At 42.2% G+C, this 23,713-nt stretch overlaps 1 protein-coding gene and 1 long non-coding RNA gene across 2 annotated transcripts in view; one reads left to right on the top strand and one right to left on the bottom strand.

Moving 5' to 3' along the window:
* LOC127379446 (uncharacterized) overlaps positions 1 to 23,713 on the bottom strand; it is a 149,073-nt gene that overhangs the window by 37,349 nt on the left and 88,011 nt on the right. The gene's annotated exons all lie outside the window — the stretch shown is intronic.
* On the top strand, positions 1,028 to 16,974 carry arsj (arylsulfatase family, member J). Its single transcript, XM_051429018.1, has 2 exons — positions 1,028 to 1,879; positions 14,974 to 16,974. The coding sequence occupies exons 1-2, from the start codon at positions 1,569 to 1,571 to the stop codon at positions 16,370 to 16,372; spliced, it is 1,710 nt and encodes a 569-aa protein (XP_051284978.1). The 5' UTR covers positions 1,028 to 1,568; the 3' UTR covers positions 16,373 to 16,974.

Here is a 23,713-nt window from a genome sequence, read left to right as displayed (position 1 = left end):
ATTGCTTTTCACTTGAAATAAACTCACCTGTTAAATTCACTACATCAGCACAGATCTTGGGCATTTTATACATTTTTGGAATTAAGTTACTTTGAGCTGCTTGAGAAGGAATCTTGTACACGTTCAGACACCTTGTGATGGGCAGGGCAATGTGCTGTGTGTGAGTGACCTCATCGGTCAGCTTGGCGTCCTTTGTGTATAAGTGCTGGTAAGTTGCCCCTTGTAAGTGACTAGCAGTAGTAAGTCGCCATAATGAATCTCTCCCTCCTGATTTCACTCTCCATTCTCTATTGATTGCCATAAAATGTCAAATATCAGTAAGACTAATAAGGTGTAAAGGTACGGTAAGGTGTTAAAACTGAAAATGGCCGCTGTCTTTTAACTGACTTCACTGTTTTTAACTGATCAGAATTTTTTATGTCTTGAAATGCCTGACTTATAGTAGGGACTTGACTTGTTTGAGACTTGAAAGTTAAGACTTGAGACTTGCTTGTGACTTGCACGTGTGTGGCTCACTCCCACCTCTGACGATTTCCAAGGAAAAGGGGAAAAGAAGGTTTGGCAGTGAAAGCTGCGGGATGAAGAGGTGGGTACTGTGCAGAAATATATGACAGTATTTTTACTTGGAATTAACACTCATTTCCATATTTGGCCTCCACATAGCCCCATTGTGACCTCAGCACATTAGTTATGGTACAGTTACATATCGTTCCCTGTGGAGCCTTAGGGGGACATTTGAAATCTTTTTTTCACCTTTTATCCAGCATCTAATTGCCTGCACTGATTAAATGTGACCGATACATGGAGTAACATACAGTGTAGACTCAGTTGGGGCTCTTGGAAGAATAAATGTGACAAAAAAAATTAAAGAAATGTTATATAATGTTTTTTGTTATTGTAGAATTGAATAAATAATGACTTTATTACAGCTGCTGATCAACAGCATCCAGATAACCACATGAGCGACTGTAGCCTCCAACTAAAACACTGGAGCTAGAGGTTTCCGAGGTGCCCCTGAACGCATCGTTGCATAGTGTAGTGCTGGGGTCTGCAGAGGACATACTCATGGACCTGCCTCCTCAGAACGACGTCCAGTGTTTGCGTTCAGTCCTCAGTGAGCTCTCAGCTGTCTGACAGGATGGAGGACATCTGCGGTGGACTCCCCGCACCGGCTGCTTCACTGTCCCTCTGTTCTCTGGAGCTCCTGCGCGTCTTCTGACGAAAACCACACAGTGAGGGGGGCGGGGGGGGGGGGGGGGGGGATGAGACAGACCTCCGTGTGCTTTTAATGGACAGTTAGTTTTTCTACTTGTGCAGGTTTGCAGCGTGCACAGTGTGCTGTAATAGTCAGCTGTCAGGAGATGCGTTCGCTTTCCACGTGGATTCACCTCTGATTTTCTTTTTCCACAATCCGACAAAGCTGTCAGTGGACTGTGGTTGGAGGAGAGTGCTGAACGCGATGCAGACCCGATCCCCGAGTGCGGCTGCACCCCCTGAACATGTGCAACACATTACCGGCCGCACACGCCGTCAGTAACCGCGCCTGGAGCCCTGAGTCCGGCTGAAACATGTTCCTCCTGTGGGTCCCGGTGACTTTGTTTCTCAGCTTCATCGTGTCTCAGACGTGGAGCGTTCAGTTGTCGTGGGAAAACTGGCACGCCGAGTCGCGCAACCGAGGGAATGAGTTCGACAAGCCGAGCTCTCAGCCGCACATCGTCTTTATCCTGGTGGATGACCAAGGCTTCCGGGATGTTGGGTACCACGGCTCAGAGATCAAGACCCCGACTCTGGACCGGCTGGCAGCGCAAGGAGTCAAACTGGAGAATTACTATGTGCAGCCGCTGTGCAGCCCGTCCAGGAGCCAGCTCATGACCGGCAGGTATAGTTCCCCAACTGTGCTCCTGCAACAGCCTGTCTTTATGGACTTCACTGGATAAGATACAGACAGAGTCCAGGCAGTCTGCCATGCCTCTGTAAAGACAAGCTTGGAGAGTAAGCTGAGAGAGCACAGGTTATCTGACTGTGCCAGTCCCATGTGATTGTGTGATAACCAGGATTATCTGATAAATTACTAACATTATGAATGACAGTTGTTACATAGTCTGACCAGGTCTGTCTGATGGTGCAATGCAGGAATTAAAGGGACAGTTAACCCCAAAATCCAAAAGACATCTGCTCCCTCTTAGCTGTAGTGCTATTTATTTGTCTAGATTGTTGTGATGGGTGTGAGTTGCCAAGTTTTGGAGATATTGGCTGTAGAGAAGGCTGAAATCTCTACGGACAGCTTTTAGAGTAAACTGATCCCTTTAAATCATGCAAACCATAAAACCTTTATTCTAACGTTTTAAAGCTTTTACTTTCATAACATCCCAAAATGAACATCTACGCTCTGTAAGATACCTGTCGATGTCATGAGGAATCAATTGGATGCAAACAAAACACGCAGGTACATTTTGTATTTAAACAAATGAGTATAATAATTAGATAATTAAAGGACCAGTGTGTAGGATTTAGTGGCAGATTGTGATTAACTGAACATTGCTAGTGTCTGTATTTGATCATGTGAATGAGAACAGGCTGTGAAGTGTGCAGGAGAAACTACGGTGGCTCAGAAACTCGCAAAACATGGCGGTGCAATAAGGCGGAGTGACCCGCTGCGTCAGTATTTAAAAAAGATTCATTGTAACATGATTCTTATTTTCAGGTGATTATACACTAATTAAAACATATCTATGAATGTTATATTCCATTTCTGCCAATAGATCCTCCTAAATGTTACACACTGGACCTTTAAATAACATCTCACATTATGAGCTGGGAAGGGCTCCAGCCTGTTGCATGATAAGCACTCCACTTGTCTTTACTTCTCACTAGATCTTCTGAATTCATTTCCAAAGTGACCCCTTTTGCCTTGCAAAAACTAATTTTTAGCTTTTCAATATACTGGTCGTGTTTTCTTGAACTGGTCCTTTTAATGGAACATAGTTTTTTTTAAATATAAAATTATTTTTTTTTTTTTTTTTTTAAAAATTTTTTTTTTTTTTTTTTTTTTTTTTTTATTTTTTAAATCCTTTTCTGTAAAAGAACTCTCCCTCTTTTTTTTTTTTTTTTTATATAATATTTTAAATATTTAATTTTTTTTTTTTTTTTATTATTTTTCCCTCCCAACACTAAAAACCCTTTTCTTTTCACCCCTTCCTCACTACAGATTAATAGGAGTTAACTTTTAAAGCCTGGGGCGCCCTGTGCTGGGGCCACATAGCACTGGAGGGGCGTCTTTAAGAAGACTAGTCACTGCGAGGTTTGGCCTACTCCAGTTTAAACCTGAATCAGACGGACCGATGCACACACCTCCCAAATCAAGTTGATTGGTTCCTTTTACTCCTGTCAGAAAACAAACATACTACATACAAGTATAACAGAAAAGGCCACACAGCCACTCAGCTGTTTGGCTACAACCTGTCTGATCATCTAATGGCTCATGTTTGTTGCCCCGTTGGATCAATTCATAGCAATGTCTTTGTGTTCCAAGATCCCAGCAATTACTAATGGTGATGTTGTCATAACCAGTCCTTCCAGAAAAATGCTGAGTTTTTTTGTGATTGTTGCTTAAGAATCCTTGATTATGCGGCATGTTTTCTTAAAAAAATGCGATGGAATATGCAGGATATTTATGCAATTTTATGCGATGAAATTGCGGGAACTTGCAAAAATTGCGGGAATTTGCCAAAACTGCGGTTTGATGAAAAAGAGGGGAAAAAAGTGATTCCCCCAACACCCTGTTCTCACTAGGCTACTACCTTAATGTAAAGAGTCATTTCTTATTACGTCCTATGATAAGCAAGCATACTACATCACAGAAAGTGCTGGGAATATTTAAGTTCTCATCTTGTTTTATTTCAGACCTCAATAAACACATGGCTCAAACTTACAAAACATTGATGAGTCAAACAAGTTCTGTAGCTTTACAAAAGGAATATGCTACAACTTCTGTAAAAATGAATAAATAAAATATAAAAAAATAAAATGTGTGCTTCCTGTTTACAGAGGTAGCTATACCAAACAGACATCTTCTGTTAAAATAAGTGCTTCCAATGCACAAAGTGCAATCTCTTACCGTAACGTAAATTTACATACTACTAATATATATATATAATATAAAACTGTAAGGTTTTCATAGCAGGGTTTGCAGCTTTTTGATGATGTTCACGTCGCGTAATTACGTCACTTCATAACGTTCCCATGGCAACAGGGGAAAATGGCTGCTCTTGAGTGCAGTACACGCAACATTTTTCAACTTTGTGATATATGTGACTTTTTTGCAACGAAAATGCATGGATTATGAAATCATGCAAGCCCCGCATATTTTGCGCGGAAATCAGCAATTTATGCAGTGAAAGTGCGGCGTATTTGAAAAAATGCGGGCCCCGCATAAATATGCAGACTTTGGCTGATTATGCATTGAATTATGCGATCGCATTATCGCGTTTTTCTGGAGGGACTGCATAACTGTCATAACTGATGCCAGAGCTATGACAAACCCTATAATAAAACCCATGTGGTAATATCCTCTAAAAGTGTATGAAATGGCCCGTAGCAGCAGGGTTTGTCTGAAATCAACATCTAGTGATTCTGCGTTTTTATCCTCACAGCCAGAAGGATCTGGTATCACTTTTAAAAAAACCTTTAGGTTCTCATTAGAAACAGCAGTTGAAAAAACTGTTTCACTACTGGGTGCATTTAGTCACTGTACTTTTCAAGCCAACGTTGATGAGAGAAGAATCATGAATAAATCCAGACGACTACAATCAAGACGCTCCTTCTAACCGCAGAACTTGAATCACCATGTTTTTACATTTTCTTCACTATCACAGTAGTCCAATGGTAGCTGTCTGTACATCCATGGGTACATTGCAAACAAGAACTACTAATAGATCATTAGGCATACTTTTTATGGAGTGAATTTGCCAAAATCTGAACAAATATAGGCTTAAGAATGGGGCTCAAGTTGTGGTTTAATTTGATAGCAACATTACACTTGTTCACTGCCACCAACTTATGAAAACTGTAGTTCCAAAATTTAGGGCATGATTAAGGCTGTGTATTGTGGAATCTAGCATTACGATACATATCATGATACAAGGGTTGCGAGTCAATATATCGCGATACTGTGTAAGGTGATATGTTGGGGATACAATGGCCTCTGCATTTGTATTTATCAGTCACTGTAAAACCCTTGGTTTACATTTACAACACTGCTATCTAGCAGTTGGAGGTTTAAAAACAAAATAGATGTTGATAGATAGAGATAATCGATACAATATCACAAAACTAAATATTGCAATACTCAAATGTAACCATGTTTTCTGAAACCCCTAGTGGCACACAGTGGTGTTCTGTGTGAGGGGGCTACAGTGTCAGACGCTCCATAAAAGGTTAGGAAGTGGGCCTTGAGTTAAAATTGTTTTTGTCAAGCTAATTTTTAAGTGTCTCCAAATCAGGGTTCAGCAGCGTTGCCTTGACAACCACTTAGTGTGTTAGTGGGTAGCAGGAAGCTGTAAAGAGATATTAGAGGGTGAGGCTGGTTAGAAGGTACACAGTATATGGGGGGTGAATTGTGATCTGGCTTTGTAGTTTGCTTACAGTATGTTTCACATCAGCAGTTTTCCTCTTTGTACTGTACATGCAGTGCTGCGGGGCTTCTCCCCCAACATCTGTTCCTTCGCTAAAGAGGAGGAGGCTAGCTGGGCACCGCTGGTTTTCTGGCAGGCGTCCGAGAAAATAATGAGAAAAGTGCAGCCACCTCCTCGGTTCCTCTGTGCTCTCCAAAAAAAAAGCTAACATCCATGTGGAAATGTAGGTGTAGATTAAATTATGTTTCCAGGCTTTTATTCCTGAACGGATGGTTGCAGAGGAGTGTGTGTGTGTGTGTGTGTGTGTGTGTGTGTGGGTGTGTGGTTGAGTCTGAGTGAAAGAACAGCAGCCATCAATGTGTTAACATCAGCTGTCTGTGTCAGCTGGACACTAAAGCTCTGAGAACAAAGTTACCGAAAGTCTTCCTGGCACACTCGCGTAGACTTGTCGAGGCAAATATCAGACAGAGTAAAGGACAAAACATAAGCACTTCATAAGAGCCTGATTAAGTTTGTACTGGCTGTTTAAAGTGGTTACCATGGCTACCACCTGTCTCTGACCCACAGCTGCATGCTGACTGAATATAATCAGATTTTATTATGACTTTTTCTACGCTTGCTGAAGGTCTTTGCCATCGACCGTTCACTCTGTGTTTGTCTCAACTGTCACTCAGATGGACAGCTTGTCTTGCCTCATAAATGACTGAACGTACTCAAGAGACTGCAGGGGCAAAATAAACATCGCGAGACCAAATATAGCCCACACATTGACAATCCAGTCAATCCACGAATAATGATGAAAGTATTTTTCTTTTCTTGTTCAAAATCCTTGAGAGGCAGATTGCTGCCTTCCACGTCAGCTGTTACACGTCACCTGCAGAGTGCAGTAAACTACAGTTTCCACATAGGCACACATGGGGAAAGTTGTTGCACGAAACCAAATATAAGAAAATCTCCAAAATGACATCAGATCTTAAACCACGAATCATTAGTATAAAAATAACATTACAGCAATTTGTAGGTTAAAAGATGCCTCTAGGTTAAAAAAAAGCTACATTTGGTTAAAACATGAAACGTCTAGTAGAGTAGTTCCCAACCTTTGTGCCTTTATAACACATTAAAGTGGTTGTGCCTGCTCGCCACCCCTTGGCTTTGTCACGCGTTACATACACCGATCAGCCATAACATTATGAGCACTGACAGGTGAAGTGAATAACACTGATTATCTGGTTATCATGGCTCCTGTCAGTGGGTGGGATATATTAGGCAGCAAGTAAACATTTTGTCCTCAAAGTTGATGTGTTAGAAGCAGGAAAAATGGGCAGCGTGAGGATCTTAGCCACTTTGACAAGGGCCACATTGTGATGGCATCTCCAAACCTGCAGTTCTTGTAGGGTGTTCCTGGTCTGCAGTGGTCAGTACCTATCAGAAGTGGTCCACGGAAGGAACAGAACCGGAGACAGGGTCATGGGTTGCAAAGGTTCATTGATGCACGTGGGGAGTGAAGGCTGGCTCCAACAGGCGAGCTACTGTAGCTTAAACTGCTGAAACAGTTAATGCTGGTTCTGATAGAAAGGTATCAGAATGTTTTTTATGTAGTCTGGGGGGATCAGTAATGTGTTTAGCTGGATTGTTATCAAGGCTTTTGACCTGCAAATCACCAAAGCAATGCTTAATGTGCTGGGGTAAATGCAGGAGCATGTTTAATATAGACATAGATGTATAGTTTATTTGAGGAATGTAGCTACTAGTGATGCGTGGATCACAGTTAAAACCCTCGGATTGGGCAGGCCGGGTCATAAAAAATTAACATTCTGGTTTTAGCGATGTGTTGTGGGTGGGTGAAATACTTCCCATTTAGAGACGCTGATGAACTTGATTGAACGCTGATCATTTAAATCTCCAGACAAGCAGACAGGATCAATCAGGATCGAATGTTATGTGTTCTTCTACACATCCAAAAGTCAGTAACAGTTCAGGTTCATACAGGGAAATAGTTTTATTCACATTATTTCAAAAGCTGAAAGTTCTGTGTCCTCTGGAGATCCTGCCAAGTTAATAACTACAGTTTTTAGTTTTGCTGCTTAAATATATATATTTTTTTGCTGCAGTGACATTACTGCGCACATGGAAATGATTTAAAATTACTGAAAGCAGCCTCTCAATCATTAGAGTAAATCATTAAAGAAAACACTCATACATCAATACAACACACAATAAAGCAATCACCTGGAAAGCTTGCGCTGCTCAGTATTATTTAAAAGGCAATATATCACACAGGGATCGGTAGAGGTGGAATGAAATGTCCATGTACATTCTACTCTACATTGGAGGACATAAATCATTCAGTGGGTGGCCGGTGGCTGATTCACTGTACTTCAGATTCAGGTGAACTCGCAGCCAATCTGTGCATCACTAGTAGCTATATATATACATACTGTATTTAAAGTTTAGTAATGCTAAGCAATTGATTTGATACTTATTTTTAATGTTAGTTGAAGTGGCAGTTGATTTCTCTTCACTAGCTGTGATTACTCACCCTGGGAGACAGCAGGACGTATTGTACAGTAAGTGGTAAGTTGACAAGATTTCAGTCCATCCATAGGGGAAAATAGGGTCCATGTCAAAAATGGCTTGAGTTCTTTATGAATAGATAAGGTTACCAAAACTAAGAGAGTGGGGATAAAACAGCCCTGGCATATTTATAGAAGCAGTGTTGTGCAGCTGCCGTTGGAACCATAGCAAACCACTTTAACCTTCCAGTAACATGAGCCGGAGGAAAGATTTCCACGCTGTCCGCCCCCTGGGACACAAAAATTTCAACCTGTCTGGTTTTCTTTAAGCTGCACTGATGAGATTAGAGGCTTAAAGTCAGAGCTTTCCTTCATGTTCAGAGTTGTTGTGCTCCTCAGCCCCACTGATCTTTACTGATCAAGAGAGGTAGAGCCAGAGGCGAGGGCAGAGGTTGCTCCCCTGGGCAGACCCTAAAACGGAAAAATGTTAGATATGTTTGTGGAATGTGTACATGACATGATGAACTAATTTTTCTGAAACCTTTCCACATGTTTTGGATATTTTGAAATCAACGAAATACACTTATGAAGTGTCAAAGATCAATGTTTCAGAGCTTGAGAGCCATGTTAACTTACCTGTCCTGACAAATCCAGGATGTGGACTTTCTAGTATGTTCCATATGTCATAAACACACCTTTCAGCTCTTGCATAAGTAGCTGAATCTTTAACCCTTTTGACTTCTTTTCTTGGCTCTTGGTCAGCAACGCGCCTGCAGGTACAGTCTAGTCTCACACCAAAGTGTGTAACAGACCCGCCGAACCACTAAAGGACACGTTACGTTTTGCCTCTCCTAGATGTGAAAAGTACATGTGCGTATGAAGATGCAATAAAAGAGCACCAAAGTTTGCACAGGTAGGAAGACGGGGTCGGTGGATCAAACAAACACGGGACTTTGTGTTCAAGGCTTGTGTGAAACCAAAAGTCAACGCCCGTTTATTTGCAGTTACGCACATAAGTTAACCGACATAACCAAGTACTTTTGGGTGCTCAAACCTAACCATACTGCAACCTCAGCAAGCTTTATTTTGAAAGTGTAACTGGACGCTGCATTTTTATTATTGCAATCTGATCACGGAATAAGCACATGCTGAAAATGCGCCACTGCCACACTGGAATGGCGTGTATTACATGCTTTGGCCGGTTCGCAGGTAAGATTGGAATAAATACCAGCAAATTATAGTTGACTTCCATTTCAGACAAGGGTATCTGTACCGTACAGATGGTCTCATCCTTCATGGTCTCCTCTGGCCACCTTTTCAATGGCCACAGGTGTTTAACCTGCAGTCACTCTTGTCAAGCCAAAAAAAACTTAAAACTAAATTAAATTTCATTATCAGTCTCCTACATCGCTACCATCCATCAACAAACAAAAGATGAAGAATTCGCTCTGGGGTCCTGGGTCAAGGAGCAGACCTCAAGCAAGGATAGTGGCTTTATTCCAAAAAAGCTCCTCTGTCATGCTTGAACACTGTGCTCTTATATTATAGCCCACTGGATTTGAATCTGGTCTATACCACAAGGGGAGTGGGGTCGTTTATTTGCTCAAAGCTCTCTTTTTCACCGTGCTTCTCGCCTGACTCCTGCTTATTCTCACCCTTCCCATCTGTCCACACTTATCTCAAACCTGTCCTAGCCCCTCAGTCACCCTTTTCTTGTTGTTTCAGTCATCTGTCACTCTTTCGCTCCCCTTCCTCACCCCACATCGGTCTGACCTAGAATGCCTGGATTTGTTGAAAAAGAAATATTGAAAACAAAGGACCTTCATTACCTGTAAGAGTCTGTAAAATAGAGAACTTAGGATCAGGGATGCAAAGCCCGAAGGAAGATATTCAGAGATAGCAAGAAAGTAAATGAAGAGCCTGCCGATAGGAAGAGCTAAGTAAGACGAACTACTCCGGGGCTGACTTTGATTAAATGCAGAGCGCCGAGTTGAGGCTGCTTATTTGAACCATATGTGAGGAGGACGTGGAGCAGGAATACAAGAAAAGGCCCTAGCCTGGGCAGCAGGTCTGATCAGGAACCTCCACAACCTCAGTGGCTGGAGTGGTGGCCAGTGCACTTGTCTTGTGGGACTTGAGCGATTGACGGCGTTCAGTGATTTGAATTTAATGGCGTGTGTGATTTGTTGGCCTTGTGGCTCAGTGGTTGTGTAAATAAACGAGAGCGATAGCGTGATTACAGCCGTGTTCAAGACTGTAACTCTGCTTTTTATGCGAAGGAATGCAACAGCAGCCTTTGGCGTGATAAGATAGGGAATTTAACTGCTAGAAGTATTTCCCTGCCTGGCTTGAATCCATGCTGGATAAAGGATCTGACCCCAGAGCTTTGGCCTTTGTGGCTGGCTATTCATGACCTGCTTGACTTTAAAAGAACCTATAAATCCATCACATTGGACATATGGAGGGACTGCAGGGAAGGAGGGAAGATCTCCAGAGAGTAGTAGTTACTGCAGCCATTATTTTAAGGCCTCATAAATACTAAAGACCTAGAACTGTCCTTCAGGTGCCCCAAAACCTGCAAAGTCAAGACCTAGTTCCCTTGTGAACCCCCTTGATGTCAAAGAGAAACAACACAGGGATACTTTGAAAATCTTTGAGCTCCGCCTTGTAACGTTCTCCGTCAAGACCTCAGGCTGGTTTGACTGATTTGTGGAGGGATCACAGGCTGCACTTAGCATGACATTCTCATTACACGGCTGTAACCTTTTGGTATGTGAACACCACCAAACCTGCAGGAGTTACAAAAGCAGGGGTTGGGGTTCTTAAGGGGTCGAATCCTAAACCCACACACACAAAACAAAAATAAATGAAGTTAAGGGCAGAAGTGGAAAAACTATCATGGAATAAGCAGAGTGAATATAAATGGAGATTGAAGATAATGGAGCGTATTACATCCAAAAGTCAATTTCTGGAAATTTATTGGCTAGTAACAAGGCTAAATTCACCATGTATGCTTGTGGAAAGTCTGGAGAGATTACGGAGAACAAGTACTCACTCTTCATCGAGTTAATTATATATTATGTGGATTTTTTCAACAAAGTAGTGGAGTAAACAAGCTTTATTATATCTTTTTTTTTTTTTTAAATGAAACACATTCCCATGCCAGGCTTGGTTGATTTTGTGTTGTTGATGTTGTTGTCCTACCCACAAACACATGTTGCCTTTACTAGTTCCTTTCATTCCCATCCCTTTCTTACTTCATTGCATTCAAATCTAATGACAGACCAACAATGCCTCCTCTATCCCCCAGTATGCCTGGTTGTAGTTGGGTTTCAGAGCTCCCCCTGCCTAGACCACCAAGTGACAAGAAATTCTTCTCATCGCCATATGAAACCAAGACACTCTCTTGGCTCCCACCAGGGCCGGTGTGGTCTCATTTTGAATTCACTGACCTGACCTCAAAGGCCTGCAATGAATAGAGGTATCAAATTCGGAATTGTGCCGTATTATTATCCTGAGGAGCTAAACATTTTAAAGGTCCTGGGAACCGGCTTTGAAACCCGTGGGAATTGGTGTTGCCAAGTTGTAAACATTACAATTTCCTAACTTGATTTTCAAAAGTTTTGGAGGCATCAAACCCAGATGGCATTTTGGTTTAACAAGGCACATGGCAAGGCAGGCAGTATAATTCCCCACACAGGACAAACAGCTCTGCCACCAGGTCTGTCCACAACGTCTCCACCAATGCAGCTAGAGTTGAAACACATTGGTGATGAGGAGGGTCTGTGGTCTGGGTTTTGCCCAGGAAATTGGTTAGCGGAGGTAGTAATGGTTGAGGTGTGACCCACAGTCGGTGCCTACATAGCTACCACACTACAGCTAAAATCTGTATAGTCAGTACATTTGCTGTTCAAACCTAAGCCAGGTCTATAAATAGATAAAAGACCGGAGCTGGCCATAGCTGACTCGTGCAGGTGTTTCAGGGCCTGTTGAGTTTGCAGACCTCTATGTGGGGTCCTCTCGATCCATGACTCGAATCTTTGACTTTTAGGGGAGTAGCCCTAATGATAGTCACTGTCTTTATAAGCGACAAGCACCAGGTCATGGATACATGCAGACCAACATCACAGTACTCCAGCTGTAGTCAGTGTGTGCACAATAATCCTAATGCAGTTTAACAGAACCATCCTCCTGACAGACCAGTGCTCTTAAGACAAATTAACTCTGGAGAGAAACCAATTAAGGTAGAAAATCTTTCAGACGTGCAACCGAAAAAATACACCAGATTTAAATTTGTAGATTGTGTCACCAGAGCCAGGTAAAAAAGTGTAACTACATTTTTATTGCTCATGATTTAAGTTGACGTGCGTATTATTTTACCAAAGATCTCCCTATGCAGAGGTTAGGTAAATTGAAACTGAAACCGAAGCATCTATAAACTGAAATACAAGCATATGGCCTGGGCCGCTGTGCTACATGCAGGCCGGGTAGCTGGTATTTGTTTGCAGTTGCAGTTGTGATTTTATGGGGATATGTGTAGTGTTACTGTATTGTTTTTGTTGAGTAGGTTATGAGTTGTAAATCACTGAGTTTATTGCTGCGTTTGGAATGTTGCACATACCACACAGTGGTGTAACCCATGACAGACTTTTGCATTCTCAAGGGGCGATGGAGGTCTGCTAGTCCTGCCCTCCTTCTGGTTCTCCTCCAAGCTGAATCCTCCTCTCTGGAAACCTAAACAAGACACTTCTATTCACTCCCTTTCCCTGGTGACAGCTTGACTGCACACCGCTAACCTCAGGAGAGAGTGAGGGAGGGTCAAAAGTGGGAAGAAAAGGAAGAGGCATCTGGCTGCATCAGTTGCTTGTCTCTAGGGTGTCTTGCTTTGACTCAAAAGCAGACGCAGGGAGTTGGACAGAAATTAAGTCAGAGCTCATTGTCTTCATCGTCTACTGAGAGCTGCTTCCAGAGTCCCAGCTGGATTGCTTGCTGTGGGCCAAGAACACAGTCTGAGTAATGATAAAGTTGGCTCAGCTCCTTTAGAGTCAGACTGCTAATCCCAAAGCTCCGAGTTTTAATTGATTTCATTCAAAATTGCAGCTAGTAGTCTCCTCAGTATAGGAATGGAGATCCTTTGAAAAATAATTATTGCAGGCCAATTACAGGTCTACATTGGGCCAGAAGTTTATACCTGATCTAAAATGGATACAAACCTGTGGAAGACCTAACCAAACCCGATGGGCTTAAACTAATTTTCAAAAAAAGAGACCAGATGGCGCACCACAGAATTAAAGCAGATAGTGTCTCTGCTTTGATCTACTTGAGATAAATCATATTTATACACAGACCCGGACATAGACATAGGGTCCTACCTGGATCCAAATAGACTGAAAGTTGGAGAATACGCTTATTACAGCTTTTTTTCATTGAAAAATATACCTGAACTGCCCAGCTTTGAATGTAAAAATATAATGTATGATGGAAAAGTTGTTGCTGTAGATCTAGAAATATCAGACACATATCAGATTGATGTTCAATACCCAGCCCCACTTAGTACCCACCTAGTAGGCAATAAAACATTATTGTTTTTCATTTCCTTTTGTCAGGGTTATCAAGGAAGCCTTTGAGGAAGCCGTGAGTTTGGAAATTTCTCCTGAACCCGGTCATTGCTGACGTTTGCAATCGTTGAGTAACCGATGATGTGGTGGTGTGGGAATGGTAAAGTCCTAATACTCCAATGGGTGGAGAGTGTTTGTTGAAATTCATCAAGAATTCCATCATACGCCTGCAGATATACTGCAGTGTACTGTGGTCATTTTGAGGTAACACAAGTTGATTAAATTACCCAACATTTTAGACTGACTTAATCCTTATTTTACTACCAAAAGCACCTGAGAGGTTACGTGTGCAGTGAAAGGAATTAGAAAACGTACTTAATATCAAATCCCCAATACACAGTGTCTGCCCTTCACTCATCAATAGCGCTGTTCTAGCTTGCTGCCACAATGGCTGCACAGCATCATTAGCTCCAGGTCTCAACTCTGTTTCCTGTCTGGTCTTGAGTGACGGGTCTTCTGTTTTTGCTCTTTGCCTCCCCCCTCCAGCTACCATTACCCATCCACCACCTTTCACTGCAATGTTAGATGTCAGTTGAACATTATCCTGCACTTGGCTTGCCAGCCTATAAGCCCTCTTCTGTCAGCTCAAATGTGTTTGTTTTGGACTGGGTCCATTGTAATTGAGATTGCATTGAATAATGTATCAGTGTGTAATTTCCACACAAAGATTCTCTGTGACTGGACAACCTCTTGCCTTCAAATGGTCTGTGAGAGGAATCCTTTGTGAAGGGAAAAAAATCTAGTTTTCAGTTTTTGTATTGGCAGCATTTTCAGTGTTTAGATTATTTTATTGAAATGTCACACAGAAGCATGTGGATATTATATAAATATACTCAGCAGGGCTCATTATCCTATCTGGACCAGTTTGTGAGGTAATTTTACAACTCTTGACAGTTTGAGCACAGAATATAGAGTAAGGCTTTGCAACATTTTCGGAAACATAGCCAACATCATAAATGTAATTTAGTGGAAGAGAGGAAAGTAAAGGCGTAATACCATCAACTGTCATGGATGACTGAATCATTATGGCTTGGTACTCTGTTACAACAAATTAATTTATTGTACAATAGCTAGTGGTTAACCTCCTTTTTTAGTGCTGCGTAGCATGAATGTTTCAAATGAAAAATTATCTTAGACAAATTACAATTTGCACATGCATATTTCTTTTAATGTGTCTCTGACTGGCTGATATCCGTTTTTATTCTGCAGGTATCAGATCCACACAGGCCTTCAGCACTCCATCATCCGAGCTACCCAGCCCAACTGCCTACCCCTGGAAAATGTTACCCTGCCCCTGAAGCTCAAGCAAGCAGGCTACTCCACCCACATGGTGGGCAAGTGGCACCTGGGCTTCTACAAGCGTGGCTGCCTGCCCACCCAGCGTGGCTTCGACTCTTTCTTCGGCTCCCTGCTAGGGAGTGGGGACTACTACAGCCACTATAAATGTGAAGGGCCTGGTATGTGTGGCTACGATTTGTACGAAGGGGAAGAGGCAGCTTGGGAACAGGACCGTGGCTTGTACTCAACTGTGATGTTTACAAGAAAGGCTATCAATATCTTAGCCAATCACAACCCTCGCTCACAACCCTTGTTTCTCTACTTAGCCTATCAGGCAGTTCATTCCCCGCTGCAGGTTCCCACTCGCTACCTTGAGCGCTACAAGGGTATTCCAAACCTGCATCGTCGTAAATATGCCGCCATGGTGTCCTGTCTGGACGAAGCTATCCACAACCTCACGTTAGCGTTAAAACGCTACGGTTATTATGACAACACAGTCATAGTGTACTCCTCAGATAACGGGGGCCAGCCATTAGCAGGTGGAAGCAACTGGCCCTTGAGGGGGAGTAAAGCCACCTACTGGGAAGGTGGGATTAGGGCGGTGGGCTTTGTTCACAGTCCCCTTTTGGTAAATAAAGGAACAAAATGTCGATCTTTGGTCCACATCACTGACTGGTTCCCCACACTAGTGACCCTGGGTGAAGGGACTTTAGACGAAGATCTAAATCTGGATGGATACGACGTCTGGGAGGCTATCAGTGAAGGCCGTCCATCTCCTCGTCAGGACATTCTTCATAACATTGACCCAATCTACATCAAAGCCAAAAATGGCTCATGGAAGGCTGGGTACGGCATATGGAACACGGCCGTCCAGGCGGCGCTCCGGGTGGGCCACTGGAAGCTCCTGACGGGGGTCCCCGGCTACAGCGACTGGGTCCCCCCACAGACCTTCTCCAACCAACAGCTAATGAATCGCTGGCATAATGAGCGCGTCCGTTGGGACCGTGGTAAGTCCATCTGGCTGTTCAACATCACAGCTGACCCTTACGAGAGAGTGGACTTGTCTCAGCGCTACCCTCACATAGTGAAGAAGATGCTAATGCGGCTAGCACAGTACAACAAGACAGCAGTGCCCGTACGCTACCCGGCTAAAGACCTGCGCTCTAACCCTCAGTACAATGGGGGAGTGTGGGGGCCCTGGTACAAAGACGAGAGGGAGGAGCAAGAGATGGATGAGCGATACAATAACCTGTTCACCAACCATCTTGGAAAAAGGCGATGGAAAAAGAAATCAAAGAACAGAAAGCTCAAAAGGAAGGTACAAGAGTAGCCAGCCATTTGTGAAAGACTTTGGTTGCCTTTTCTCAGGGACCGACACTTCCTGTTTCAGGATTGTCCTCTTCAGAACTCCAGTTAGTTTTAACTTGACTCCAGTACATACTGTATGAAAAACAATGTGGATGGACCTTTGAAATGCCTCAAGAGAATAAGAAAAAGATCCACTCATTCAAACACTACTGTCATGCCCAGACACAACTGAGACCTCATGTTAATGTTACGGGCATTTAAAGAATGTTTATTTTTCTAGATTGTGTTGCATGCTTGAACTGTTGTCACCTTTTGGATTGTTCTGTTGATTCATGTTTCACTTTGAGTAGAAAATAAATCTTCTTAGACAGTTGCCATAAATTTTGGTGACAGAGAAATAAAGTAAGACATAGTTCTATTATGTTGTTGATTGCAGCGATACGGTATCGTGGAAACAGATGTAGGATTTACATGATGTGTGAGTTGATGTACGTTGCTTTTATAAGCAGTCAGTCTGAGCTTTAGAATAATAGATTTTGTTCCCTCTTTTAGATCATGTCTGGTCTGGCACCAGGCCAAACTGAATGTAAGACAAACTAACAAAATAAAAGCCCCAGACACAAAGCTCTTTGTCTCCTGCAATCTTTCAAGCTCTGTCTGGTTTGCTTTTTATTGCAGCCAGATTTCCTTCATTCTGATGACAATAAGTACTCTTGTAACTGGAAAGTTTTAACATCTCTTTCATATTTAAAGCTGACACGCAGCCACTAAATACATTTATTCATGGAAAAACAGTAAAGTGGGATCCGACCAGTGATGAAGACCTAATTTGCTTTCTTGCAGTCCTTAAAACATGCCTGTCTCATCCGTCATGGTGTACAGTACAAGAAGTTGTGACTGAGGAAAACACAGAAACAAAACTACTCACATGGAGTGAACACAAGTTACAATCTGAAAACAGTATTTTTCATATGCCCATGTTGCTTGGCACCCATGTAAACAGTCACCAAGCTCAAAATGTTGATGAGTGACTTGAGCTGTTCATGAGTTTTGCTTGTAAATTGTTTAGTGTACTTTACAGGCCAATTAGCCATTTTAATGACACTAAATGACTTCTAAATGTCCCGTTCCCTGCAAGATTTATAGTTGCCTAAAAATGGAACATGTTCTGTTTTGTTCTTTTTTGCTTCCCTAGCTTGTCTATTTGTCTTTTTAATTAGGTAACCAAACAGCCTTTGTGAACACTGCAAGGCTGTGGCTCCAGTACGGCCTGAGAGCTTGGAATCGCTTCGAATACATGAAACAGCAGGAGCTCCAGAGAGAGGGGCTTTCCCGTGGAAAGAGTGCCAGGCTGCACTGCAACATCCCTCCCATCCACGCTGACTTGGATCCCCCTGACTGTACTTCGAGCCAAGTAATGACCTCAGACCATTCAGGCACTGACTCAACTTTCACAGCGACACTTGTGTTAAAAGCTTAGGCTGATATGAAGGGGGCTCTTCGATCCTTAACCTCTGTAAATCCAAAGCAGGTGAGGTCTATTTGGGTTAATTGTGCTGGTTTTCCTCACCTCCTTCACATTGATTTGTGCCTACAGGCCAGATTGTACCCATGGGAACTGGAATTTACCTGGCTAAGCTCAGCTTGACCATAGAAACAGAAGGGATGCCCTCCATATATTACAAGCTACAGCTGAGAATTCTAGAAGATCAGATTTTTATTTCGCTGCGTCGTGCTGAATTTCCTTTCCCATGGGCCATAGGAACAGTTAAACCCCAGATTCTCCGGGAATGCACATTTGCTTTCAGTTATGGGCATTAGCATCCCTCTTATGGGAAGAAGCAAGGATATTTTTTTTTCCCCTGTAACTGAGCTGTAAGGCAATATATCAAGCTCCCTCATCCTGCCGCCTCACATTAAAAATGCCCATTAGTGCTCATTGAGAATGATATGAGAAAATAAACCTGATGGAAGGCAGAGCAAGACTGCTTTGATCAAAGCGAAGCTTAGCCGTACGATTTTTGCTCGGATTGTGTTGGTTTTCTCACAGCTGTGGCACCGTGTGAAACGTATAGTTTACGCTCTCGCATGATCAAGGTGCAAATTAGCCGAATAATGTGTAGCCAACTGGAAAGAGCCCACCGCCTCGCTGCCAAGGGCTACATGCGAAACACCATGACTCAGCTAGGCTTGGGCTCTAAAGTATCTTTCCCAAAGTCAAGTGATGAAAAACGAGACAAATATCAAGCAGCTGTTATCCAAAAGAATCAGAATTAATACAGAATCCGCAAAATATCTTGTGAATGCCACCCAAAATGCCAGAACACATTTAATGCTTGCGGTGCATGCACTCAGCATTACACACTGTAGGGCTGTGCTCTCCCGCTACTTGGCAAAAGCGTGACATTCCAATCCTAAGATGTAGTTGAGGCTTTTTTTTCAAGTGGTTGTACAAGCATTAGAAACGGCTGCAGTCATGTTTGACAGTGACGTCATAGGAAGTCCTGCCTGGGAAGTGGCCTAAAGAATCTGCAAATAATGTGCCAAAGTGATAAAGAAGATACATCCTTTTTCCCGCAGGAAGCTGAAGAGTTCACACATGCAGAATGTAAGCTGTCTGGAAAATATATTCTGTACTATTGTACTTACGGATCCACCTACATGAGTTAGAGTAGCTTTGACATTTATTGAAGCCCATGAGAAAATGGTACGTGTGTGAGAGAAGACAGAACAGTGAATTAGTCTGATGGACAGTCTCTCTTGGCTGGTAGTCTCTCTGCAGACATGGGGATTTCCTGTAATGAGCAATTTCACCCATGCACAACTGGACCTTCTCGTAAGGCACAGCACTCCCACCTTATCCAGTTTATGACATATGGCCCTGTTTTGCACTTTCCCAGGACCACTCCCTTAATATCTTAATATTTCTTTCACTTCCTTTCATTATTCTTCTTGAGTACATCCTCTCTTCATCGCTGTCATTATTCTTGTTATGCTTTTTTTTATGTTCTCTTCATCCTCTGTTTCTCTTACCTCACTGCTGACTGCTTTGCTCAGTGGAGGTTCTCCACTCAAGTCCAGACCTGTGGGTTTTTTTGTTGGTGCTCCAGCGGTGTTGCAAGCTAGTCCTGGATCTTCCACACAAACACAGCGTCGTCCATCTCTCAGCAGCAGTCGGCCCCCAGGCCTGTCGTCCACTTGCCATTGCCTACGGCTCTAAAAACTCTTCCGCCTTCCATCACTCTTCCTCCTTATTTCTCCTGCGAAGCACAACGTTCCCCTCCATTCTCACTCTGTCAGTCAACTGCAGAAGATAATCTGTGCTGAACTCCAGCCAAAACACGCTGCCACGTCATTCATCGACACACACTTCCAAGTTCGGAACAGGAGCGTGACTTTTCTCCATGTTCCACACTTAAAAACCAACCATTTATCACTGTCAAACTGATTTTATCACATATAATTAACACAGTATAATTATAAACAAAAGACTGCCATTTTCCTACACCTGTGATAATATTAGTGATTCTCAGAATTAGAACTAGACTAGCTGTACTTCATAATGCTTTTATTTAACATATATATTAAACTGCAGTTCCTCTAACAGCCACTAGAGGCTGGCTCCAGCGGTGAGTCAATCTCCATAAGGCCCCATATTAAAATGCCCAACGTTACAGCAGAAAAAACATGTTTACAGCCTGGTACAAAACACAATTTTTGGTCTCTATAGCTAATTTCCCCATTAATATCAACTGTGTGGGGGGTGAATTTTTATATAACTCACCAGTTTAAATTGTAACAAAGTTAAAGTTATGCATAATTAAGGGCCTTTGAGTGACAGGTTGGTGCCGTCATAGGTGGCTTGTTTCAGCAAGCTTCATACAGCCCGCCACGGCCCCATCCACACTCCATGTTTTTGCCCAATTTTGGATTAGCTGGGAGCCACGAGTACTGATATTGACAAATTTTTACTCTAATGATAATCACACTCGTAAAACATACATTATTTGATCTGAGTACTCGCGCAACCATATAAATTAGCTTATTCCTAATAATAAAGCTGCACAATGAATGTCTTATCATTGAATTGAATTAGCTCTTTGGTCTTTCCTGAGAAAGATATCTAGCTCTTTAGCTGCTAAATGCTTCACTATATGCACCAGCTAGTGGCTGACTTTGTCTGTCTGTCTTGGTTTGGAGTTGGGTAGCATACAGCGGGTTTATTGTTTTGTTGCTGAAAACAGCTGAACTAAACAGTTAATCTGCAAGCCAGAAAATCAAAACGATGAGCTCAAAGATGCTAAAAGGGTCAACTGCAGAGCTGGTGATAACCCTGCACTCATCACCTCTAATATTGCATGGAGTCTTTCGATCCATCGCTACTAAAACTATTCATTGGTGCAGCTTTAAATAAAAGGTTACATTTTGTTGGACCTTTCATGTGACCACTGGGAAATTTGACCACTTTAACAATGAGGAGTGATCTAAGTCTCAGTCACATCTATGACAATGAAAGACCAGCCAAATCAGAAACAATGCAGTTTCCCACACTGAGTGAAGAGAGAACATTGTTTTCTTCACTAATTAACCGCTGATGTAATGTTCAGCTCATCCCCTCCTCGTTATTCAAATACACACAATCACATCCTTGTTTGATTAATGTTTATATAATGGGCACGAGGGCGGAAACATGAGCTCATACACCACCTGCTGAGTGGATTGTATTGTGTTAAATGTCCAAACTTTCGTTCTGTTACTTTAGTTTACTTCATTAATGACGTGATCCAAATGAGGTGTTTTACCCATGGCTGACTCATTAATGATGAGCTGATGTCATTAGTTGTGTGCAAGGACTTACTTACTTACTTACTTGGGTCGTTATGATCAGCGTAAATTACTGAAAAATAGTAATTAACAGTTACTTCTCTGAAAAGTAATATAATTATTTACTGCATGTAAAAGGAATTAGTTACTAGGTGAAGTAACTTAAGTGAAGCTTTAGAGGTGTTGGGAGGTGTATTTTTTAACTTTAGACTAAGCCGGGCTCGCTGTTTCCCCGTGCCTCCAGTCTTTATGCTAAGCTAGGCTAACATCATCCTGACTACAGATCTGTACTTGCACACAGACACAAGAGTGCTATCAATCTTCTCATCTCAATTTTCGAAAATATTGAACTGTTCCTTTAAGCTGTCATGCACCTTTTTAACAGACAGTTAGGGTCATCATTGTCTGTTTGCATTCATTTTCTCCTTCCAGTACATTTGGCTAACTTTGGGGTTTGTTTACAACCTGGAATCATCTGACTGCTTGTGTTTCTGATCCCATCTGATATCTCTTTAGTGATGTCATCGTAGAAATGATGGCCTAAATAAACCGTCATAGCATCAGCTGGAGGAAAAACCTTTCTGCCAGGTCAGCAGAGGAAGGAGTAACTCAGAAATGTCCTCAGTCTGTCCTCTCTCCCCCTTCACCTCAGAGAGCCTGCTGGGACGTGGAGGCCCATGTGTCAGATCCAGTTGCAGCTGACGTACCACAGCTGGACCTTCACCTCCTCTTCAACCTGGTGTAAACCGTGGTCACGGCGTGATTGATCGATGTGTAAACTGTAGTGCTTTTTCCAATACACTATACAATTAAAGAAACACACAGAGAAGTGCACACATAGCTCCAGGCAGGTGTGCAGGAAATAGAACACTCAGACATGCATTTTTAATAGCAATTATAATCAGGTTTATTTATACAGTGGTTATCTAAAATGTGCTTTACAGGGCATACACAAAAGCTGGATATAAAGTTGGAAAAATAAGGCATATAAAGAAACACTGAAGATCTCCTTCAGACAGGTTTTAAAATACACAAAAAAATACCCAATATTTAGTTTTTTCCACAGAGGTTTTGTGTCTACGACACTTATATGAGCTGCATATTAGGTCATGATTGGCTCCATAGCTGTGATGTCACAAAATCTTGCAGGTACATCCAGGTGAGATTCAAGACGAGTACAGAGAAACTTCCCCACATGGAAGCAACGGACTGAAGAAGCACAGGAGCTCGACCCTTGCTCATCCTGTTGATGGTGTGCTGCTTGCCGGTGAACTGCATCTTGGACCATGATTGGCTCCAAAGTTGTGATGTCACAAGATCTGGCAGGTGTAAAACTGAGATTTAAGATGAGCTTGAGCAGATGAATGTGAAAATAATAAGAAAAACACATTTCTGAGTGTCTGAGGGCTATGACAGTACCAGTCTAATATACTATAAAAACTAACATCACCCATACACACAAAAGATTGTTAAAAATGAACCTCATGTCGGCAGCCTCAATGCACTACTGGGCTAACTTTACCCAGCACCACCCAGTCTTAGGGTTCATTTCTATATTTCTATTGGCTGAAAGGATCAAAACAACCTCTTCTTTTGGGTGGTTTTCTATCTTTGGGAACAAGGCAAAGTTAACCCATTATTGTGTGTTGTAACCCATGCATTAAAGTAGTTTGTTTATTTCATCAATAATCCATCCTCGTTCACGTTTTGTTGTTATTTTTCTTGTATAAAATGGTTTCTGTGTACATTATTTTTGGGGGAGCTTTTATTTTGCTGACTTAACGATCAGCTTTGCAGTACAAAGTATTTTGTTAAAGCTTCTAACGCCATCACCCACAGACTGATGGTATGCTTCCAAATGAATGCAATTTAATAAAACAGTTGTACACTTTAAAAAAAAAAAGTATTTGCTTTTGGTTTCCCCAGACAGTGAATGTAATCAGTGACATCTAACTGAAGTAGTGTGCTCTCTTTCTACTTATTGAATTGAGCATCACTTTTGGAGCAAGAATTGATTGTGAATTGAATCGTGACACCAAGAATCAAATCAAATCGTGACATTCCCAAAGGTTATTTATAGTTTATAGTTTATAGATCCACTTCCTGGTTCAGCTTTGATCCTTCTATACATTATTACAGATATTTCAGCTGTGCTCACTTTGGTCTTTATCTCCAAATACATAGGTTTAGTCTCAACAGAAAAATAATACTCATTACAGATCAGACTTAAGGAGAGAATGTGGTGGGAAATACAGAAAAGGCAGAAGACAATAGAATAGAACAGTATGAAGTAAGAGGAAAAGAAGGAGGATCCTCACTGTAAGAGCAGGGAGGTCAGACAGGATAAGGGAATAGGGATCGCCTCCTCCTGATTCCTCCCATATGGCGTCACGCCAGACCACTCAGCTGTTCACTGTACCGGCAGAAGCCCAGTCCTCTGTAAACCTCCTCCTCCTCCTTCTTCTTCTTCTTCATCTTCACTGCCAGTAATGGAGAAAAAACACTGGATACATTTCAGCTGCAAGCCTTTAAACCTCTC

Source organism: Dicentrarchus labrax, unplaced genomic scaffold (assembly GCF_905237075.1).
Source record: "Dicentrarchus labrax unplaced genomic scaffold, dlabrax2021, whole genome shotgun sequence".
Taxonomy (NCBI): domain Eukaryota; kingdom Metazoa; phylum Chordata; class Actinopteri; family Moronidae; genus Dicentrarchus; species Dicentrarchus labrax.
Note: the sequence above shows the minus strand (reverse complement) of the source record. Positions and strands in the feature narration are given on the sequence as shown.

Coding starts and splice junctions, on each gene's coding strand:
- arsj (XM_051429018.1), top strand. CDS start 1,569: ATGTTCCTCCTGTGGGTCCCGGTGACTTTGTTTCTCAGCTTCATCGTG. Junction 1,880..14,973: donor AGCCAGCTCATGACCGGCAG/GTATAGTTCCCC, acceptor TTTATTCTGCAG/GTATCAGATCCACACAGGCC.